General features: G+C 43.8%; 1 protein-coding gene across 1 annotated transcript in view; it reads left to right on the forward strand.

Moving 5' to 3' along the window:
- LOC142095362 (synaptonemal complex protein 2-like) overlaps positions 1–24,434 on the forward strand; it is a 315,417-nt gene that overhangs the window by 105,217 nt on the left and 185,766 nt on the right. Inside the window, exons 15-17 of the mRNA XM_075178313.1 lie at positions 15,274–15,422; positions 15,559–15,633; positions 21,791–21,946. Of these exons, the coding sequence (XP_075034414.1) occupies positions 15,274–15,422; positions 15,559–15,633; positions 21,791–21,946 (380 nt within the window). The remainder of the gene's footprint in view (positions 1–15,273; positions 15,423–15,558; positions 15,634–21,790; positions 21,947–24,434) is intronic.

Here is a 24,434-nt window from a genome sequence, read left to right on the forward strand (position 1 = left end):
GTAATAACAAGGCAGACAAGGTGGAGGAGCCCTTGGAAGAGGACGTGGGGAGTCCGCGAGGAGAGATAGAGGACCTATCGAGGTGAGGATCCAAAACAACATTAAAGTCACCACCTAATACAATGTGACCCTGGGCCAAACGCTCAATGTGTCGAAATAATATTGGAAAGAACTGAGCCTGATCTTGGTTTGGGGCATAGGTAATAACTAATGTGATTGGGTAGGAGCGAAGCGTACCCATTACCAATAAGAAGCGACCCTCCGGGTCAGAATATGTGGAAGAATGCTGAAATGGAACCTTATTATGGATATGGATTGATTCCCCCCGTTTTTTACAGTTAGCTGAGGCAAAAAAAGTCTGGGAGAATTGGTAACCCTGAAGTTGCGTGTGTGAACCTGTGAGATGAGTTACTTGGAGGAACACTCTATCCGCTTTTTCCCTCCTGCAGGCTCCAAGGACTATTGTGCGTTTGTGGAGAGAGTTGAGACCGTTGACGTTAATGTTAATGGAGAGAAGTTTCAGTGTCATGGAGGCCAAAGTAATGTACACGCCTCAGAACAACTCATCTGGAAGCTGTAACAGTAGGAGGGGGAGGACCAGGGGCCTTTAAATGGGGAAGAGGGAGAAGGGGAGAAAAGAAAAAGAGAGAAGAGACAGCCACTAAGAGAGAAAGGAGAAAGAGAGGGAAAGAAGAAGAGAAAGAGAAGAGTAGCCCAATTGGGCAGAAACCCTTTAACGGTGGGATCCAGGAGGGATCCAGACTTATTGTTAGTAAACATAGTATAGCTAAACTGTCACTCACCGGACTGTGAGTGCTTCTTCCCGGACATTTAGGAACCGTGGTCGTCCTCCATCCTGAGGGACTGCGCATGCGCAGCCCTTTCCTATACTTCAGTGTATGTCCCTTTAACTCAATTGGCAGATCAGGCAACCTCCCTATATTAAGCACCTGTGGTCAACACCACGTTGCCTGATCTTGGAGTCTCATTCCCCATGAGTCTCTGAAGGTGTTCCTGTGTTTCCTTGTTCATTCAGCCCTGCTGATTCCTGTGGTTTCCAAACCACTTCTACCTCTGTGGTTTCCAAACCACTTCTGCTACTGTGGTTTCCATACCACTTCTACCATCTACTGTATCATCGTGACTGTGAGCTGATTCCTATCCGCTGCCTCCGTGCACTACAGTCTTCTAATCACTTCAACTCTACCAGGTATCATTGGGACTGTTAGCTGATGCCTATCCGCTGCCTCCGTGCATTACAGGCTTCAACCACATCCACTCACCTGTTCATGATTGTGACTGCCAGCTGATTCCTATCCGCTGCCTCCGTGCACTACAGTCTTCAACCTGCAACTCGTCTGTGTTTCATCGTGACTGTTTAGCTGATTCCTATCCGCTGCCTCTGTGCGCTTCAGTCTTCAGTCCTTGTCTACTCTACCGTGTTTCCTTGAGTCTGCTGCCACTATTGCTACCCGCTACTCTCCGTGATCATCTGTTCCAGTTCAACTCTGCTCCGGTGTCCCATCGTTACTGCACCTGCTGGTTGCTATTGGTTACCTCCGTGTTCCCGCAGAGACCCGCTGCTGTTACTTCTCAGCGCTACTCATCCATCTACTGCTGATCCGCTCTCCACGCCTTCCTGTGTTCCCTGCTGGTCTACCTACCTGTGCGCTGCACCTGCTAGACCCCTGCTTCACCCATCCAGGGACTTGTATCCTGCTGGCCTCCTGCCCTTCAGGTATCTCTGCACTCCTGTCTGACTGCCTTCTCCTGAACCACGGTATGCATACTTCCCATTGACTGTGCTGTGTATTGCATACCTTGCTGGACTGTGTTGGTTCTCCTCTGGAGTGTACTATCCGCTGAGTCTATTGCCATCATTGACTGTGTTAACTTGTGCTGGACTACTTCAAGAGACTTTCTATATGTGCAGAGCTGTTCAGTCATTTATATATATTGTGCATGTTACTGTGGATCGTGTATAAGGTGCCTGTGTATATCCTGTGTTGCAGTCTCTCCCTGTGCACCTCCTCACATATATATTCAGTGGTACAACTTGCTCCTGACAGACCACTGATCCCTCTTTCCGGTATCGCCTGTTCCAGTACCCTCTCACATAGCAGTGGTACAACTTGCTACCGCAGACCACTGACTACCCGGATACCTCCACTTGGATTCCACTCCTTCACTCAGACAGCGGTACAACTTGCTATCCGCAGACCGCTGACTCTCATCACCCCTTTGTCTCTGTTGGACATTCCTCCTCACTACAGCAGTGGTACAACTTGCTATCGCAGACCACTGACTGTCTTCACGTGCCCTTGTCCATACAGTTCCTCGTGTATTATTACCTCCATATTACCAGTGCTGCTAGTCATAGACTTTCCTGAGCATCTCATCAGTTACCATTTCCTGTTCCGTGATCACCCAGCTACCAGAGTACCCTATTACCATCTACATTGCTCTGGTAAGCCTACCACCTGGTGATCCCTGGGTAAAGACTCCTAGTGCCCGTGACAGTAAGATCAGGCCATGACAGACCCAGATGTGGAACCTACCGCCAAGGAGATGCTGCAATATCTGGTTACCCGTATGGAACAACAAGATGTTCGTCAACAACAGTTGCTGCAATGTTATCAGACTTTAGTCGCCCAAGTAACTTCTGTGCCAAGGGTAGCAGCCACTGTTGATCCTTCCGTGTCGTCATCTTCTTCCCCTGTGCCATCCCAGGTGTCTACTGCTTCCACGCTACACCTGCCTACTCCGTCAAAATATGATGGAGACCCCAAAACCTGTAGGGGTTTTCTTACTCAATGCTCAGTTCATTTTGAGCTCCAACCTCAAAATTTTTCTACCCATCGTTCCAGAGTGGCCTATCTTATTTCATTGTTTTCAGGACAAGCCCTGGCTTGGGCTTCCCCTCTGTGGGAAAGAAACGATCCATTGTTACAGGATAGTGCCGAATTTATTTCCACGTTCCGAAGTGTATTCGATGAACCAGGTCGTGTTATTTCCGCTGCATCCAGCATTCTCCGTCTTCGCCAAGGATCTCGCACTGTGGCTCAGTACGTCATTCGATTTAGGATCTTAGCCTCTGAACTTCAGTGGAACACTGAAGCACTAGTTGCCGCCTTCTGGCAGGGGCTTTCCGATAAAATTAAAAACGCACTGACTTCACAAGAACTACCCTCCTCTTTAGAAGATTTGATCTCTCTTTGCCATCGGGTAGACCTGAGGTTTCGTGAAAGAGAACCTGAGAAAACAACTTCGGTTAAAACACCTCTTCTCTCAAATCCTCAATTTCACCCAGCTTCATCTCCGGGGATACCCATGGAGATAGGTCGCTCCAAATTAACTTTAGAGGAGAGGGACCGAAGAATAAAGAATAGACTTTGTATCTATTGTGCCGATTCTACGCATATGCTCAATTCTTGTCCCAGGAAATGCCGGGCTCTAACCAATACTGGGGAGATAAGGTTAGGGTTCCTGGAGTCCTCTCCATCTTCTACGAAAGTAAAAGCCTGCGCTTTTGATGTTACGATTTCCTTTGCTACCAAATCATTTGAGTCACAGGCATTGATTGATTCTGGAGCAGCAGGAAATTTCATTTCTAAATTTCTAGTGAATCAATGGTCCCTACCAGTGATTACTTTGAAAACACCCATTACTGTGACTGCTATGGATGGATCACGTCTCATCAATGGTCTCATCACCCAGAGTACGTCTCCAGTAACGCTTCAGATTGGTGGGCTACACCATGAGGAGATTTCGTTTTTAATTCTTCCTGTTACGACAAGTCCGATTGTCTTAGGCCTTCCATGGCTTCAATGTCATTCTCCCCAGATTGATTGGCGCACTTCTCAAGTTACATCTTGGGGAGCTGAATGTCATCATCGTTGTCTCTCTCAAGTGGTTTCATTCAAAAGACAGCATTCGTCTATTCCACCAGGTCCTCCTCCACAGGATCCTTCATCTACGGATCTGTGTGATAAGGTTCAGTCTGAACGCCTTCCTCCTCATCGGGCGTTCGTGACGTCATCGGACGTTGAAGATGGATCTCAGGAGTCATCTTCAAAAAGTCAAGTGCTGGTGGTTCACGGTCACCATCCGTCTTTTCCGGAATTTCCTGCCCTCCCTCCCACCCAAGTTCCTGCTGTGGAGACTGCTTGTCAGACCTTCAAAAATATCTGGTCTCAGGTCAAAACCTGTTTAAAGAAGATATCTAACAAATATAAGTCTTTCGCAGATAAGAAGAGGCGGGCTATTCCACCACTAAAAATTGGAGATCGTGTCTGGTTATCTACCAAAAATATTCGTTTGAAGGTTCCATCTATGAAATTCGCCCCTCGTTTTATTGGTCCATATAGGATCATTCAAGTTATCAATCCAGTATGTGTTAAACTTCTTCTTCCTAAGAATCTTCGGATTTCCAATGCCTTCCATGTGTCCTTGCTCAAACCTCTCATTATCAACCGTTTCTCGACTCCTCCCTCAGCACCGCAGCCAGTTCAAGTTCATCAGGAGGAGGATTTCGAGATTACTGAGGTATTGGATGCAAAAATTTCGCGAGGAGTCCTCCGTTTCCTCGTTCATTGGAAGGGCTTTGGTCCTGAAGAGCGTTCATGGATCAAAGCTGAAGATCTTAATGCTCCTGCCCTTCTGAAGAAGTTTTATTCCAAAAATCCGGACAAGCCCGGTTCCAGGCGTTCTGTGCCCACCTTTAAAAGGGGGGGTACTGTCACTCACCGGACTGTGAGTGCTTCTTCCCGGACATTTAGGAACCGTGGTCGTCCTCCATCCTGAGGGACTGCGCATGCGCAGCCCTTTCCTATACTTCAGTGTATGTCCCTTTAACTCAATTGGCAGATCAGGCAACCTCCCTATATTAAGCACCTGTGGTCAACACCACGTTGCCTGATCTTGGAGTCTCATTCCCCATGAGTCTCTGAAGGTGTTCCTGTGTTTCCTTGTTCATTCAGCCCTGCTGATTCCTGTGGTTTCCAAACCACTTCTACCTCTGTGGTTTCCAAACCACTTCTGCTACTGTGGTTTCCATACCACTTCTACCATCTACTGTATCATCGTGACTGTGAGCTGATTCCTATCCGCTGCCTCCGTGCACTACAGTCTTCTAATCACTTCAACTCTACCAGGTATCATTGGGACTGTTAGCTGATGCCTATCCGCTGCCTCCGTGCATTACAGGCTTCAACCACATCCACTCACCTGTTCATGATTGTGACTGCCAGCTGATTCCTATCCGCTGCCTCCGTGCACTACAGTCTTCAACCTGCAACTCGTCTGTGTTTCATCGTGACTGTTTAGCTGATTCCTATCCGCTGCCTCTGTGCGCTTCAGTCTTCAGTCCTTGTCTACTCTACCGTGTTTCCTTGAGTCTGCTGCCACTATTGCTACCCGCTACTCTCCGTGATCATCTGTTCCAGTTCAACTCTGCTCCGGTGTCCCATCGTTACTGCACCTGCTGGTTGCTATTGGTTACCTCCGTGTTCCCGCAGAGACCCGCTGCTGTTACTTCTCAGCGCTACTCATCCATCTACTGCTGATCCGCTCTCCACGCCTTCCTGTGTTCCCTGCTGGTCTACCTACCTGTGCGCTGCACCTGCTAGACCCCTGCTTCACCCATCCAGGGACTTGTATCCTGCTGGCCTCCTGCCCTTCAGGTATCTCTGCACTCCTGTCTGACTGCCTTCTCCTGAACCACGGTATGCATACTTCCCATTGACTGTGCTGTGTATTGCATACCTTGCTGGACTGTGTTGGTTCTCCTCTGGAGTGTACTATCCGCTGAGTCTATTGCCATCATTGACTGTGTTAACTTGTGCTGGACTACTTCAAGAGACTTTCTATATGTGCAGAGCTGTTCAGTCATTTATATATATTGTGCATGTTACTGTGGATCGTGTATAAGGTGCCTGTGTATATCCTGTGTTGCAGTCTCTCCCTGTGCACCTCCTCACATATATATTCAGTGGTACAACTTGCTCCTGACAGACCACTGATCCCTCTTTCCGGTATCGCCTGTTCCAGTACCCTCTCACATAGCAGTGGTACAACTTGCTACCGCAGACCACTGACTACCCGGATACCTCCACTTGGATTCCACTCCTTCACTCAGACAGCGGTACAACTTGCTATCCGCAGACCGCTGACTCTCATCACCCCTTTGTCTCTGTTGGACATTCCTCCTCACTACAGCAGTGGTACAACTTGCTATCGCAGACCACTGACTGTCTTCACGTGCCCTTGTCCATACAGTTCCTCGTGTATTATTACCTCCATATTACCAGTGCTGCTAGTCATAGACTTTCCTGAGCATCTCATCAGTTACCATTTCCTGTTCCGTGATCACCCAGCTACCAGAGTACCCTATTACCATCTACATTGCTCTGGTAAGCCTACCACCTGGTGATCCCTGGGTAAAGACTCCTAGTGCCCGTGACATAAACAGAAGTCGTTTTGGGAGCGTGGCGGGTGGTGTGGATACATCTAGTCAGGCTTGCTACCTGAGTCGATGGCTCTGTCAAGTGAGCTGGATACGGCTATTAGAGGAGGATTCACATTCGTAGGTTATCCAGTTGTATGGATAGGTTGTGCAGCAGGGGAGGGGGAAAGGGACAGAATTGGGAGTAAAAGGGGAGAGGGAAGGAGAGAGGAAAAGGGGAAATGAGGGATGGGGAGGACGATATGAACAAAGACATGTTATATATTGAAACAGTACAATGAAACAAGACGAGAACTATTGTTTAAGGTAAGTAGAAAATACCGTATAATATAATAACGTAATAGCAACAACAATTGTGATATCTAATCGAGAACCAGAGAAACCAAACTGATGACTATAAGATGTTTGGAATAAAGACATCTAACTAAATTATAGGCAGAAAGCCTATAATTAAACCGGTGCCCGTATTGAGGTGCAACTGGAGAATAAAATATGAAGAAGACACCTGAATTGAGCAGTTTGCAGATAGAGAAGTAGATTCTGCAGGGGGATATCTTCTACCAAAGGCACCTCCGGACCAATGGGCACCGGAAACAATAAAAATAATTATATTGAGACATTTATGCATTTCAAGTTGGAGAATCGTCTCTGGCTCGACATCGAGAAGTCTTGGTCCACTCAGGGGTTGAAGGCGGTGATCGGTCTTGCCTTAGCGTGGGGTTGGATTGCGGTCTAGAGTCGGGAAGAATTTTCATCTTGGCTAGTATTTCCTGACCTTGGTCCAGGGTTTTGACATGGCAAGTGGTGTTTGCCGCAAAGATCTGGAGCTGAAAGGGCTACCCCCAGCGGTAGCGAATATTGTGTTGGCGTAAAATCTTGGTGACAGGTCGGAGAGCTCTTCTTTTTTGGATAGTGGAAGGGGCAAGGTCTTGGAAAAGTTGTATGTCCATATCTCTTAAAGAGATTGAGGAGGAGTTCCTTGTGGAAGCTAGAATACGTTCTTTGATGTGGAAGTAGTGAAAGCGCACAATTATGTCCCGTGGGGGTTGGTCTGAAGCTGGTCTAGCTCTGAGAGCATGGTGTGCTTGGTCCATCAAGCAGTCGGAATCAGATAGACCTGGGAGTAGATGTAGAAAGAGGCCTTTAAGAAACGGTTGAATTTCAGAAGGGGAGATGTCTTCAATCACATTACGGACTCGGATATTATTGCGCCTAGAACGATTATCAGAGTCCTCTTGTTTTTCTTTTAAGGACTCAACTTCTTCATGCAGACGAGATAATTCTCTGTCAAATGTCGCTTGGTAGCGACAAAGGTCTTCTGTTTTTGTTTCTAGAGTGTCCGTACGTGTACCAAGAGAGGAGAGTTCCAATTTGAGTTCACTGACAGCCTTTGAGAGCTCCTGTTTGAAGGCTTCCTTGAACCCTTCCAATAAATTTACCATGACTGCTTGGATCTGAGGGTCTAGTTCAGATGATGAGGATAATTGTGAGACTTCTGAGGTGTCTGAAGAAGCTTGCGAAGCTTTATTTTTGGCCCCAAAAAAGTTAGACATGGAGGAGCTGCCTGAGGACTTTCTGTTCTTCTGCGACATGCTGAGTTTGTTGAGAACGTAGTACAGTATATGGAACCGGGGGGAGAGGGGATAAAGAGATAGGGAGAGAAGAGGAAGGGGCTGCACAATAGAGTTTAGAGAATCATACAGAGCACATCAGACCCAGGTAGGGCATTGAGGATTATGCATAATGCCCGACCAGTGCTTATGGAGGTGGAGGAGGTCTCCCAGTAAGAGTGGCAGAGTGTCAGCCTTGCCGTGCAAAAGAATAGTCTCCAATTTGATATATAGACTGTCCACAACGGAACAAAGTAATATTAGAAATAAACACCAGGTGGAGCTATGTCATCAAAAATAAGAATGAGCTTGAGAGAAAAACAGAAGCTGTTTTTAGAGCTACCACTAGGTGGCAGTTGTTGGTTCTTCAGAGGAGAGGCTGTAAACAGCAGAGATTAACCCCTTAGCGATCTAGGGTGCAAAATCGGTATAGCCTGTGATGGAGAGTTTTGCAGCACCTAAACTGTAGAGCTTGGTAGATCAGTTAAAGGGTCCACAGCCACCCTATCAGAATGGTATAAGGGGGTGTAAGCTAAAGTCAATCTTGTAGCCAACAGCAACATCAGGTGATGAGAGATCTAACTCAGGCCCGAATTCTTCAGAACTGTATATTTAGCTGGGCCCGTACATGGTGTCACACTGACCTGGGCTGATGTAGCTCTTGCTGAGAGGGTCCGTCAGTGGGGACTGTGCATCGGAGAGACGAGTCAGCAGAGGAGGAGGGCTCCGCCAGGCCAGGGTCGGGATCCCGTTGCTCAAGGCCTTTATAGCGGGAGTGTCGCCAGGGAACGCTGGAGGCTGTATTTCGCCTTCTCTGGCGTTCAGGCGCCCACAGCCGACCGGAAGTAGGAGACAGGAAACCGGAAGTTGGATCGTTCGGCCGGGAGAAATAACAGCCGAGGCTGCAATGGCACGGCAAGGCCGCAGTGCGCGGAGACACGGCAGGGGGTCTGGAGACTTTTCAAGCTCGGGTAAGGAGAGATCCTTTGGAAATAAGGCAGTAGGTGTAGATGCGCGGCGGCGCTGCCCCGGGAGACAGCCCGTCTGGCCGGGAACATTTGGGGAGCTCAGTCTGGAGACTAAGTTCCGTTGGTCCAGGGAGAGGTATGTGTGCCTGGAGACTCCGGCCTCTATAATGAGCAGTTTACTGCCGTTTTTAGGTAGGCTACAGTGCTCAAAAAGCTCTTAGAATGAGGACTTGGGTCGGAGCTCAAAGAAGATCCGACCTTCCAATATAGCGTCCAGGCCACGCCCCCTGATCCATATTTTTTTTAATTGGTTATGCTGGTAAGAATTGTTCATTTATTTTATAATGTAAGTTGGCTGAGACTCATCAGCCTCAGTCCCCAGGAAGAGAGGGAGACTGTGCTTAGAAGCAGCTTTTTACCTGCACTGTCCAAGTTTACATCCTAATTAGCAGCAGGTTCGCAAGTCACCTGAAAGACCAGACTACAGGCCTAAAGGCTTTTCCACAAGCCTTTAGTCTTGCAGCAGCTCACAGCTACTACAAACACACATTCTCCTGGGGATTTAAAAGCAGTATGTAAGAAATCTAGGAGAAACATACCTGTTACAATACACTTCACCCCTGACCAGGCGTCCTCTCTCTACAACCTCTCCCTCACTACTGCCCTGGATGCTGTCGCCCCAGCCTCCTCTATCTGCCAGTGCCGCCTCATTCCCTAACCCTGGCACTCCAAACTCACCCGCTTCCTCCAAAAGTTCTCTCGCACTGCTGAACGCCTCTGGAGGAAATCTCGCTCCCTGGCCGACTTCCTTCACTTCAAATTTATCGTCACCTCATTCTGCTCCGCTCTCTCCCTTGCTAAACAATCCTTCTGTAAGTCCCTCATTTCTTCTCAGTCCTCCAATCCCCGCCGCCTCTTTGCCACCTTCAACTCCCTCCTCTCTCCACCTCCCCATCCATCCCGCCTTCCCTCTCAGCCTCTGACTTAGCCACATTTTTCTCTTCCAAAATTGAGGCCATCAGACTAAACATCTCCCATCCCCCTCCATCCTCCCTTTACCCCTCACCTCCCCCCAATAACCAACTCTGGTGCTCCTTCTGCCCTACTTTAGGTGAAGAAGTTCGCAAACTTATTCTGTCCTCTCGATCCTATCCCCTCTCGACTCCTCTCGCTCTCTCCCACTGCCTGCTTTTAGTTAGCTCACCTCTTCAACCTATTACTCTCCTCTGGCGTAGTCCCCTCCTCATTTAAACATGCTCTCATCTCTCCCATACTCCAAAAACCCAATCTTGACCCCACCTCTCCTGCCAACTATCGCCCTATCTCACTTCTCCCCTTTTCCACTAAATTACTTGAGTGCATTGTCTGCAGCCGCCTCACCAAACACCTCTCGGACTATTCCCTCCTTGACCCTCTCCAATCTGGTTTCCGCTCCTTCCACTCAACCGAAACTGCTCTGGCCAAAGTTACCAATGATCTAATTTTAGCCAAATCCATGGGTCACTTCTCCTTACTCATCCTCCTCAACCTTTCTGCGGCCCTTGACACCGTAGACCACCCCCTCCTGCTACAAACCCTTCTCTCTCTTGGCCTATCTGGGTCTGTCCTCACCTGGTTCACCTCTTACCTCGCTAACCACTCCTTCTCTGTATCCACGTCTGGCTCCTCCTCCACCCCCTCCCCTCTCCCTGTCAGAGTCCTTCAGGGCTCTGTTCTCGGCCCTCTACTCTTTTCGCTCTATACCTTCTCCCTTGGTGCTCTCATCTCCTCCTTCGGTCTTCAGTATCACCTTTATGCTGATGACATCCAACTCTACATCTCCTCGCTCGATCTTTCCTCCACCGTCCTCTCTCGTGTATCCCACTGTCTCTCTGTCATCTCCTCCTGGATGTCCTCCCGCTTTCTTAAAATTAACATCTCTAAAACTGAACTCATTGTCTTTCCTCCCCCCAGGCTCCCCTCCCACCATGACCTCTCTATCTCTGTCAAAAGCACCACCATCTCCTCTGTCACCCAACTTCGCTGCCTGGGCGTTACCTTCCACTCCTCTCTCTCCTTCGCACCCCACATTAAATCCCTCGCCCAAGCCTGTCGCTTCCAGCTTCGCAATGTTGCCCGCATCTGGCCCTTCCTCTCTCAGGATGCCACCAAAACCATCATCCACACACTCAATATCTCACGCCTCGATTATTGTAACCTCCTCCTTACCGGCCTCCCCCTCTCCCACCTCGCCCCCCTCCGCTCTATTCTCAATGCGGCTGGAAGACTCAACTTCCTCTCTCGCCGCTCCTCCTCCGCTTCCCCCCTCTGCCTTGCCCTACACTGGCTCACCTTCCCCTACAGAATCCTTTTCAAACTCCTGACCACCACGTACAAGGCTCTTTACCAGTCTACTGCCCCTTATATCTCTAACCTCCTCTCCATTCACACTCCTGCCAGCTCCTTGCGGTCGGCAAATGACCGTCGCCTCTCCTCCACCCTGGTCACCTCTTCCCACTCCAGAATTCTGTACTTTATCCTATATCCAAAAGACTTTATCCTTTATCCGTGCAGCCCTCTTCACTGGAACGACCTCCCTTGCTCCATCCGTCTCTCTCCCAATCTGAGTCCCTTCAAACAGGCACTTAAAACTCACCTGTTCCTTAAAGCCTACCATCCTTCTACCTAAACCATTATCTCCTCTCTCCTCCCGGCCCCTTCTCCCTCCCATATACGTCAACTGACTCCCTTTGTGCCTGAGTCTTGTTCACCCTCCCTTAGGATGTAAGCTCATTTGAGCAGGGCCCTCTTCCCTACTGTATCCATACCTGTTCCTCTGCTCCATCCTTACTACATTAACCTGCCTGGAGCCTCTGAAGTTTTGGTATTTTTTGTTTATTGTTCAGTAGTGTCTTACCCTGTATAGTCTACTGTTTGTGCAGTGTACGGCGCTGCTGAACCCTTGTAGCGCCTAACAAATAAAGGATAATAATAATAATAATAAATTGAGAGCCACCTGCTTCTATTAGAGTCAGGAGTGATGAAAGGCTCTGATGTAGGAGTAAACCCTATAATGGAGTAAGGAGTTGTTGGTTCAGAATAGCCTGAATTGCTGCAAGATGATTAAAACGTGCACACCATGGATTTCTCAATGTTTTCCTCCGTTTTGTAAAATAAATAACGGGGAACTCTTACATTGTTGTTGATCTTGGGGATATATTTACTAAACTGTGGGTTTGAAAAAGTGGAGATGTTGCCTATAGCAATCAATTAGATTCTAACATCTAACAGCATGGTGGCTTAGTCGCTAGCACTTATGCCTCACAGCATTGGGGTCGTGAGTTCAATTCCCGACCACGGCCTTAACTGTGTGGAGTTTGTATGTTCTACCTGTGTTTGCATGGGTTTTCTCTGGTTGCTACGGTTTCCTCCCACACTCCAAAAACATACTAGTAGGTTAATTGGCTGCTATTAAATTCCCCTTAGTCTCTCTCAGTCTGTATGTGTGTATGTTAGGGATTTAGATTGTAAGCTACAATGGGGAAGGGACTGATATGAATGAGTTCTCTGTACAGCTCTGCGGAATTAGTGATGGTTTATTTAGTACTTACTACTAAATGACAGGTAGAATCTACAGCTCCACTTTTTCAAACCCGCAGTTTAGTAAATATACCCCTTTAGTCTTTTAATGGTCACTTTTTATGCTTCTATTGAGTATCACTTCCCTAATGTGTCTTTCTCCTTCCTGCTAGCTCCTCTTATTGCAAAATTTAATTCATGTAATACTCTTGTTCCTGTAATACTTCACTTTTTTCTTTTGGCTCTTAATGTATTCCCCTCATTGGTCCTATCTCCCAAGTTTGCTTGTATCATCCCACTTACTTTCATCTTTCACTTCTCTTATCTCCTATCACGGGTTAACATGTGTATATGTATATATATATAAGTTAACCCGTGCATGATACTCATGCATTCTAGTCAAATCAAGCTACTTAAGGTGTTAAAAAGGTACTTGTCATGCATTTGGGCCTAGCCCAGGCCTCCTCAGGGGAAGAGCGTTACCTCCTGACGCAAGCGCCCTTTTTTAACTTGGTTTTGTCCACACCTCATCATTTTTCTCCATCACCTCATCCTTCATCTTCATCGCCACAGACACACACGTCGCTACACATGCAGGGGCGGATATAGAAAATGTTTGTTCCCCGGGGCGATGTTAGGGCGGGGCGATTTAGGCCCCGCCCCCTTTCCGACTTCTGAGGCTGCCGGGGGCTGCACAGTATGTGCAGGTCCGCTCGGCAGTGACAGGCAGGGACAGTGTGCTGCCCGGCTGCTCTGATTGTGTTTAAAACACAATCAGAGCAGCCGGGCAGCACACTGTCACTGCCAAACGGAACTGCACATACTGTGCAGTCGTCGGCAGCAAACCCCTGCTAGGGGGGGGCGATTGCCCCGATCGCACCCCCCTGGATCCGCCACTGTACACATGTGTGTTCATGAGGTAAAATTACCTCACGAAAATGAGTTTGACCCCTCAACTCGTCAATAATGTCAGTATACCAAATTTCAGCCCTTTTTGAGTTTTTTTCCCCACACACACTAAGAATTTAGTAGGTCAGTTAACCCGTGCATGATACTCATGCATTCTAGTCAAATCAAGCTACTTAAGGTGTTAAAAACGCCCCACTGTCACCCCCGGCAACCACCAACCACTCCCAACTGTCACTTCGCCTTCAAGAAATATATAGGTCAGTGTATAACTCTGCCCAGCAGGTGGCGCTGCAGCTTGGGATTTTTTTTTTCCCACACACGCCACTAGGCATTTATATAGTAGAGATATATATATATATATATATATATATATATATATATATGTGTGTGTGTATGTATGCATAGCATAGATTTTAAACCCTCTATAACTTAGGTCTGAACTGATTTTCAATACATCAATTACTTTGTGTGTATATATATATATATATATATATATATATATATATATATATATATATATATATACACACACACACAAAGTAATTGATGTATTGAAAATCAGTTCAGACCTAAGTTATAAAAGGTTTAAAATCTATGCTATGGAATATATATATATATATATATATATATATATATATATATATATATATATATATAAAACAAAAAGAGAAGGGGGCGCCAACATAGTGCATTAAATGCATAACATCATCAACATATTCCACATGTGTGCAATTCCCGTACCAGAAGATCATATATCAATAGCCTGGTATATGTGCTCATAAACCTTCAGTTAGGTGCTGTCTGCTGCGAACCGCTGATGTATAACGTCCTATCTCCGGCAGATGCTCCTCCCAAAATAATAGCACCACTCCGGAATAGCTGCAACTCAAAAAAAGCCAATATAGTATAATACCATCACAGCAAGTGAAATTGATAAAAGTTTAATAAAAAAGAGGCAACAAAGCCTCACACTGCGGCTTATATATATTATGCTCGTACATAAAACATGATTAAAAACAGCTTATCTGTCCAGTTTCTCGTGCAATAATGAAACAGCAGGCAGGACAAGTCAGTACATCCACACTGATACACAAGTCCGGAACAGCAAACAAATGAAACCCAACGCGTTTCGTCCTCTCAGTACGGACTTTCTCAAGGGATCATCATATATATATATATATATATATATATATATATATATATATATATATATATATATATATATATATATATATATATATATATATACGTGTGTGTGTGTATATGTATGCATAGCATAGATTTTAAACCCTCTATAACTTAGGTCTGAACTGATTTTCAATACATCAATTACTTTGTGTATATGTGTGTATATATATATATATATATATATATATATATATATATATATATATATATATATATATATATACATATATATATATATATATATATATATATATATATATATATATATACAAAGTAATTGATGAATTGAAAATCAGTTCAGACCTAAGTTATAGAATATATACACATATATATATATATATATATATATATATATATATATATATATATATATATATTTTTTTATAATGTATAGCATAGATTTTAATCCTTTTATAGCTTACGTCTGCACTGATTTTCAATATATCAATCACTTTGTTATATATATATATATATATATATATATATATATATATATATATATTTATTTATTTTTTATTTTTTTATTTTTTTTGTGTTAATAGCTATTTTCAAACTTTGCATTTTGTGTTTTGTATAGCAATAGGTGATGAGACACTGCTGATGGTCAATTTAACTGCTCCAATTGCTGTTGGCCAGAAAACGGGTAGTCACATACGTATATTTTTTGATTCTGTGCTGGATATTTCTAATGTAGCCAGAAAAGTCTTTGGTGCAAATAAATTTAAGGTATGAAGTTATTTTCGTTTTTTCTGTCTCTTTATTATTATTATTATTATTATTATTATTATTATTGAATAATCAGAACTTGGATGATTATTACATAAAATGCTGTTATTCATTTATATAAATTTGTTGACTATAGGATTTTTCAAAGAAGAAAAGAGTTTCAGTAGCAAAAACAGCAGTGCACATTGTTTTTGATGAAAGTGGATCTCAGGTACTACAAGTTCTTACCAAGTAATGTAATGTAGAATTTTAATAGTTTACCTCTTTGAAAGCCAAGGTCAAATTTGTCAGCTGTTTTGTCTAGATCAGGGGTAGGCAACCTGCGGCTCTCCAGGTGTTGTGAAACTACAAATCCCAGCATGCCTTGCCACCTATCTGCTGGTTATCTACTGGCAAGCCATGCTGGGACTTGTAGTTTCACAACACCTGGAGAGCCGCAGGTTGCCTACCCCTGGTCTAGATGTATAGTGCAAATTATAGTCTAATGCGTTAATGACCTAGACAGTCCTACAATGTAATTTTCCGCACACTAGCGACCTTGCATACCAGCACCAATGATTTCACATACTAGCCTTTGCCCCACAGTTTACTAGCATCTGTGAACCTTGAGCTGGTGATTCACAGTTGTTTCACACCCATTTGTCTTGAGGGCATTATTATGTCCTCAAAGGGCCTAGGTGGTTTCTTTTAATCAGATATAGCAGGACTGCTCAAGTCTTAGCTGTCTGACAGGTTCTCGTCCAGTTGAAACACTGGGTCAGAAGGGGTTACCTTCTTACAGTGAGAGTTGTGTATCCACGTCGACTTCTCCTTAACTTTCACGGCAGTAGATGATGTCTGTAGTACCTGGTACGGTCCTTCCCATCAATCTGTTCAAGAACTAGAATATAAGAAACTTCTTGTCATTACCATGTCTTCTGTTTTCACACATTTGCATATGGAAGGCAGCTTTGGTGTGTATCTGTCACAGATACTTGCAACTCCTTTAAATGATTAGTCATTTTTATCAGGTATTTTAGCTTGGTGTTGTTCCGTTGGCATGCAACACAATAGGTAGGGCTTCAGGCCATTGTAGACCTGTTGGGTGACTTTGGCAAGTTTAAGTTTGACGTTGCGCATTTCAACTTACCAACTAGTGGGTGATAAGGGATATGTCATATCTGTTTATCCCCTCAAAAATCACACATCATTTTCAATACAAGTACAGTTAAGCGAGTGCCTTGATCAGAGGAGATAACTTGTGATATCCAGTTTCTGCATACTAATTCTTGCACTCAATTTTATTTCTGTTCTACTAGTAGTCTGTGAGGCAGTGGAATAGGCCTCTATCCATCACTGAAATAAATCTATACATTTCAGTACATACTGTAACATTCTCACCTTAGGAAGTTGAATGAAGTCAATTGGTATTACCTAAGGGGTCCTTCAGTAGGAGGAGATGAGAAGATTCTGTGTGCACTGGCTTGCGTGAATTGCTACTCAAACAGATGAGACCGCCTTCACATTGTTTAGCAGCAAAAGTGGAGAATCCAGGGTGTGACAGGATGGACCGCCTATGCCACCCTGTCTATTGTTGCTGGGAATCGGCTGGGCTTAGTTTGCCACCGTTCCCTTTCGTTATCCCAAATGCGCCCACTTGCCGCAGTAGAAGGGGCTTACAATGCTGCCACCACTGTGGCACTCAGAACCACGTTACTTCTGGGTAACTGACGCTGCTAGTGTACCTCGTTGCTGGTGTACCAGGACTGGTACTCCTGACCTCTCACTATAGATCAAGGTTGCTGTGGATGGATCCCCCCTGGCCTATCACACTAACCAGGGCTGCATGGGTAGCAGGCAGAGCGGTGGTACTGGAAAAGCTTGGGTCCAAACCTCAGACAGCTGGAGAACAAATTAGATTTAGGGTCTAATCTGCAGGTCATAGGATTACAGCAATATTGAAGATGTTTTCAGGCAGGTCTTGAAGCAAGATGTTTGTTTGCTCTCACTTGTTAAAGGTCTCAGTGATCAGGTCAGTTGAAATCAGAAGAAAACATTTCTGTGTACAAGTGTGCATTTATACAGATTTGGACGCAGGCTATTTTTAGAATTCGGATGTACTCTATTTACACAAACATGAATTTACATGCATTAGAAAGCTAGCCAAATTTACACTTATATGTGAAATTCTAGAAACGCTGTGATGTCCTACACCTGGTTTTCAGATGCAGAGAATCCAGGAGCCAGTCTTAATTAAAAGCTTCTGCCTTCAATGTTGGATCTTCACAAATCAAAAGATCTAATTAACATGGGGCCTTTCATCAGACCGTTCGGAATACATATTCACACAGAACAACAAAAGCCAAAAACAAGCCAGATTCCCTCATCACAATACACAAGAGGCTTTGTAAACAAAGGCTTATTGTATCAGATTTATGCATCAGAAATAGGCATATCCTATAGCAAGGTTAAAGAAGAGACAAATTTGTTCCCCTGGTCTCAGAAATAACGTTTTCCGATCTCACGATATACACAATATCAAATCTGCACGTGCTATTATATATTTGCTTTAAATCAATTTATACCAAAAGTTATTTAATAGTGATCCAGTCACACAGGGGCATACCATTAGGTCTTTTTTAGATTTAACATGCCGTCTTACCTACATGGGTTAATCCGTGTGACAATTCAAGGTGTTTCTGTCTTTCCTTCTTTACTGTGCCACAATCCTTGGGCATCAATTTTGCATCCCACATCCTTCCTTCAAGAAACTTCCTGTTAAGAATAAGCAGATTGCATAGATTGCATGTCTGTTCATCAGGTATCTCTACAACATTTAGCATCACCAGAACATCAAGACCTTTTTTAGCTGCTGCTTTTGAAGCTGCAGCTGCTCTACTGTTTCTCTTCAACACTTGGTCCACGCCTGAGGTGTGTGCTTGACATTTAATCATTGCTATTTGTTTAGGTGATAGGAAGTCTGCTAAGAGGTCTTTTACTGCTTTTGCATGTGCAGTGGGGGTACCCACTGCACATGCAAAAGGTACCGTTTGATTCACTGAAATTCCATGGTTTCCAGGCGTCCCTGAAATCATGTCCCACTCCAAAAGCATAGAGAAAATCTGTGTAAATGTTCGCTGTCTTTGCTTCTGGTAGTTTACACAGTTGTATCATTGCTATAAGTTCAGCGAAGTGAGAGTACCATCTTTAGTACGTCTGTGGCAATTACCATCTACATAAAGTGTCAGGTCAGCATTTGGGAACAGGATCTCAGGGAGATCTGCGCATTGTGAAAAATTTTGCTCAACTATTTGTATACAGTCATGTGGTGGCCATGCTTACTTCTCCACCCTCCCTCTGATACTGTCCAGTATGATTAATGGGCATCATGTGGCCAGGTTTCATTACATTGCATCTTTGTAGTATAATGTTACTTGGGTCCAGAAGGGCCAGTTGCCATTTGACGAGCTAGGAAGAGGTGATTTGACATGTTTGTTATCAAGTGAGAAGTGAGGCTACAGTGTGTGGAACATAGAGAAACAAAAGAGATCCTAGAACAATGTCAGCCGATTTTTCAACGAGTAGAACTGCTGCAGCTACTGTTCGTCGACAGACAGGTAGCGCTCTAGCTATGGGAGCAAGAGTACAACTGTAGTATGCTACAGGTCTCTCTTTGATGATCACCATGTCAATGTGCGAGCCCTGCAGCAAATTCCATGTATGCATGATAAAATAATGAAAAATGTAAGTCATAATATGGGAGACCCAAAGCTAGAGCCTCAGTAATAAACTTTTTCAACTGTACAAAATACGTTTCATCAGTGTCTATAAGAGGTTCAGAGACTTCTATAGTAGTTAGTGCTAGAGATGTTCACTGACCCCCCCCCCCCCCCCTGTTTTGGTTTTGGATCTCTATTAAGTTCATGTTTTGGTTTTTGCTAAACATAAGGACAAAGGAGGAGGAAATATCTGTGTCCAATACTTGTCAGCTCCTGAGTCTTAGGGGTTGAATATTCCTGGGTGGTGTTCTACTGTTATCAATAGTAATTGAGTGGGAAGATGGGGGGATATGTGGTGCTGACACCCTGACTTCCCGCTCCCTCACGCTACCTCTCCCAATCCCAGATCTGGTACTTAGCCGCCTTCAACAAGCGCTACTTACACTGTTAAATAGGATTGTGGCGCTCATAGCAGCCAAAACAGGCATAAGATTTTCCTTCAGGGCAGTGGGTAAATCGGTACAATCTTTCTGCTTTTTTTCTTCTCTCATCAAAATGGTTTGTGCTATATATGGTGCAGGGATGAAACTACGTGCTTCCTTAAGCCAACAAGTATGTGCTTTCCGTTCATTTACATCTTTGCCCAACACAGTCTGTAATTGTCCCAAAACATGCAGGTCAAATGAACCTGTCGTAGGAAAGATAACATGTTCTGAAGTCTTTTTATTCCATTTACGCAAATATTTCACAGAATTCAACCCATACTTTATGTACATAGCTATTGTTGGTATCCCCTCTGGAAGTTTCATTCCATCAACGATTGGCTTGCCCCCATTTGTGACCTTCTGGTATCCTTATACACCAGCTGATCACAGTGGGTTGTCTGGACGCTTGCAAGACGTAAGTCAAGTTTCCTCTGCAGTGGCAGAACATCAATACTGTCGGGCACAGTCCCCGTGCTCACTATTGGTGCCAGGGACGGGCGCCTTCTTCTGCCGGCACCGCTCTCCATTACTAGACATCTGATCGCCGTCCTCTCTGCTTTTCTGCACTTCCTTTTGGCGGTCAGCAGTTCGGCCCATCGCCTCCACTGCCACCAATCAGGGATAGGGCTCCACTATTTAAACCTGCCTCTAACATTAGGTAGGCATCAGAGTATCTAGGTCTTCCTATGCTCCAGCGTTCCAGCCTGTTTCCCTGCTCTCTCACTGACCTCCTGTGTACTGACCTGGCTGTCCCTGCTTTTACTTCTGGATCTCCCTTCAGCTTGATTTCTCCCGCTGTATCTGATCTTTGTCTTACTGACTCTGATTTGCCTTACCACATTTGCTAGTACGGTTTGACCTCTGCCTGCACGACCACGTCTGGTCACCAACCACTACGCTAATAGTTCACTTGGAGGGCCGCGACCTGCCTTTACAAGCCATAGCCGCTTTAAATTTTAGCTACAAAGTCGCCGATTTCCGGCGAGTTGAAAAAAATCGAACTTTCATACATTTACCCCCCAGATGTGAGTTAATTCAACAGGTGGTTCAACATTGCAAGACTCAGTCAAACTCCTAAGACAGGTTGTGGAATATCAGGCAATAAAGCTTACATTTTAATTGGACCGCAATCAACTCCTGTCCCATGATTAGGTTTGATTATCTTTTTTTCAAGAGAGCTGTCTTGTGGAATCTGTCACTGCAACAGCTGTTATAGATTAGTTTTTTGCCAAGCAGTATGAAGTTAAAAATCATACGCCAAAGATCCAAACGTGAGCTATTTTATTCGGATCTGCAGACATTGGGCCTGATAAATTAAGGTAATTAAGGCAAAGTAATGAGTAAGTTTTCTCCTGGAAAAACCATGTTACAATGCAAGGGGTGCAAATTTGTTTATTATTTTGCATATAAGTTAAATACTAGCTGATTTTTCATGTAGCACACAAATACTTGATCGCTTTATTTTTACACCAAATTTTGAAGTTGATGTAGGACATGTCCTACCTCCAAATATAAACTTGTCCCAACATTTTAAATTTCCATCCCCCTCCAATGCAACATAGTTTTGCCAAGGTGCAAAGTTACTAACTTTTTCTGCTTTACTTTCCCTAATGAATCCGACGCATTGAGTCAGCATTCTAACGAGAGTCTGAATACTAATCAATGCATTTATACATTCTTATATACCTTTTTTGTTACTGTACAGATTTTAGTATCACCCCTTATTCAGAATTTGACATTGCCGGTGGTAGTCATTTTTGAGAATGAGATAATTCCGCCAACAGTACATGCGACTTGAAGATTGCGAATGGTGTAATTACATCATGGAGGAAATACAGTTCTAATGATAAAGTGACAGGCAGGAATTCCGGCAGCACAGCATACCGGCACTGACTTTGATGTCAATTCAAATGGCAACAGTTACATCACTGCTATTATTAAGGGGGCAATGTGAGAACCCGTCAGCTGCTTAATGTTATAGAGGATGGCTTGGACATTAGACATTCGCCGGTACCCATACACCAAGGTTTAGAATTCAGGGGCCTCTTCAGTTAACAGCGAATCTTTAATTAATAAATCTTCAGGTTATGCTTAGTCTAGAAAAGTTACTAGCGTTGTCTTCAGTTAGATAAAGATAAGCGAATAAATCACCTTTTGACTTTCATTTTCATCACTGAACTTCTAGATCTGCATTCCTGAAAGTCAGGGATCCATATCTTCTTCAAAGAATGTGACAATTATCAATACTAGTGATGTCAGTGCGAAGAAACAGAATCCTTTATCAACACCAAGTCATAATCAGCAAATGTACCATGAGGACAACGCTCAAAGCCATTCCAAGGTAACACTAAATCTATTGTTCTTAAAGTGTATATTTTCAGTCTCCATAGCAGCCCACACTAATGAGTTAAGCCTTATTCAGGTGAGTAGACAGGAAAAAAGTTGACAAACATGTGACATATATAGGGTGACTCCTACTTTCCTATTTTTTTCTTTTCTTTTCTTTCTGTTTCTCAAAGCTGAGTAAGGCAGTGGCAGAGCAGTTGGGTATCTTTCATTTATGCATGATATGACTTACCTTGTTTCTGGAGTGGATCCAGAATGTTCTGATACCCCACTGTGACAAGGGGGGGGTTCTCTATAATTTAAGGTAGTAGATGTGGAAAAGCATGCGCTGAGGTGTCATCAGACATGAATTGGACGTCTATTATATCCAGGTCATTGCTTGAGGAGGAAGGAGTCAGTACGTGTCTACATCGTAAGTGCTGGACACAATCTGCATTATGTAGTCTGAATTTTTCCCAAAAAACGCTGAAGGGTGCCTGTTCTAGGTAAGTATTAGAAAGGGTTGTTAGAGCTCTTTTAGGTTTTAAATAATTTAGGTCACTATTCTAATTATCTTCTCAGTACTGTTACAGATCCTGTGGAAGGAAAGAATTTTGGTAAATTACATATTATGTTTGTGGAGCATGTTATAAGAAGTTATCCAATGATTACATGTAATCAATATGTTTACAGTGTATCCCTAAAGATAATTGCCAGGTGCAACCACCAGGCCTATATGAAGAATTAATGAAATTGATGAGGAAAAATTTGTTTCTAAAAGAGCTTAAAAAAACAGAATAAGTGCAGGTTGTTCATAATGAGTCATTAAGGCATTGTTGTAAAAAGGATGGTGGCAGTTGGAGAAACATTTTTCTAATCTGAGAAAATTGGACTATATATGTTAGGAATTTCCAGGAATATGAGGTGTTGTAGTACAATAATAATGGAGTTTATTGCAGTTCAATGCATATAATGATGGTCTGAATACAAGCACACTGCAGTACTCAAGAGAGGCCAGGTGAAAACATAGACTGTGAGGTAGTGCAGGGATGAGTCACAGCCAAAATCCAATGCATTACTATAACACAATCTTTGTGGTAATACTGCTATTTTTGAAGTCTTTGAAGTAATGCAAAAATTTACATAGTCTTTATGGCAATGCAGGTATATAACAAGGTCTTTGTGACATTGCTGATATATAACAGTCTTTGTATGCAGACATATACACAAACTTTAGGGAACTGCAGGCATATAACAGTCTTTACTACAGATGCCCAGGAGACTGAGCAATGAAAATTACTTCAGTCTGTGCCTGAGGATACTGTGTAGAGCTATATGAATCGCATGCAGATAAAAATCCATTTATCGGGAACCAGGAAACAATTGCTTTCACAAACAGGTATGCTGAATTCAAAGCCAGACACTACTTGATGCAAGGTCAGAATCACACAGGATGAAGATACAGGAAGCTACCATGTAATCCTATCACTGTAAATGAGTGCAGGACTGGTGAGAGGTTATAAAGTAAAGCCTTCCAATCGGCTGTCAGAATGAGACACATATTAGATCTGAGTAGGATGTAGATAGAAACCTCACTATATGTATCCCTTTCATCAAGATGAGACTACTATTTAAAATTCAGTTCCTAAAGTTGATTCTTCTGTAACTTGTCTACAAAAACTGCTATAGCATTCGAAGATGGAGGCTGTTTTATGATCCTATGAATAGATAAAAGCTTCAATATTTTAAAAGTCGCATGTTTCCATCGGTACTACAATTAAAGCAGTAGTAACCATGGCTTCCAGGGGTACTCATAATCGGAATGGACAATTCACATGCATATACTCAAAAGCATGTAGACAATTCTTGCTAATAAAATATGAAGATTATGAAAAAAAAAGGAGATGACTTTCTCTGTCAGGTTTCACTGGATAGTCTCTCACATTCAGTTAGAAGTGTAACTGGTGGCAAGAAGGGTCCTCTGGCTAAATCGATTGACGGCAAAACAAGTGTCTAAGAACCACTTAGCTGCACTCCCCTTTCATGGGGGATTTGTGTGGCTAAAAAACTGGATATGATTCAAAAAGGTACAGAGAGTAAATTTCATCAGTTACCTATGACTCATAAAATATTGTTTTTCTTCTTTGAGTCAACAGTTCAAGGTACTAGAACTTATCATCTGGCCAAACCATATAACAAAATGTATGTGGACAATTCATCCAAGTGGCCCTTTCGAGGGAAGGAAGTAAGCCAACCAAGAAATCTGCAAATACTATGGCCTAATCCAGTGCGTTGCATGATTTCAAAGTATCTGGAGTCAGCAAATAGCGAGCATTTTAAACACTCTAAAAGGCCTGCTGCTAGGTTTTGGCCAACGCCTGCAGTATGGAACTGGGACCTGCCCCAAATAAGCTGAAGGACAGCCATTTAACGGTAAGCCTCTAGTAATTGGTTGTTTTATCGTTATAGTAATTAGGGGCCTGATTCATTAAGGATCTTAAATG

This window comes from Mixophyes fleayi, chromosome 6, assembly GCF_038048845.1.
Source record: "Mixophyes fleayi isolate aMixFle1 chromosome 6, aMixFle1.hap1, whole genome shotgun sequence".
In the NCBI taxonomy this organism is placed as follows: domain Eukaryota; kingdom Metazoa; phylum Chordata; class Amphibia; order Anura; family Limnodynastidae; genus Mixophyes; species Mixophyes fleayi.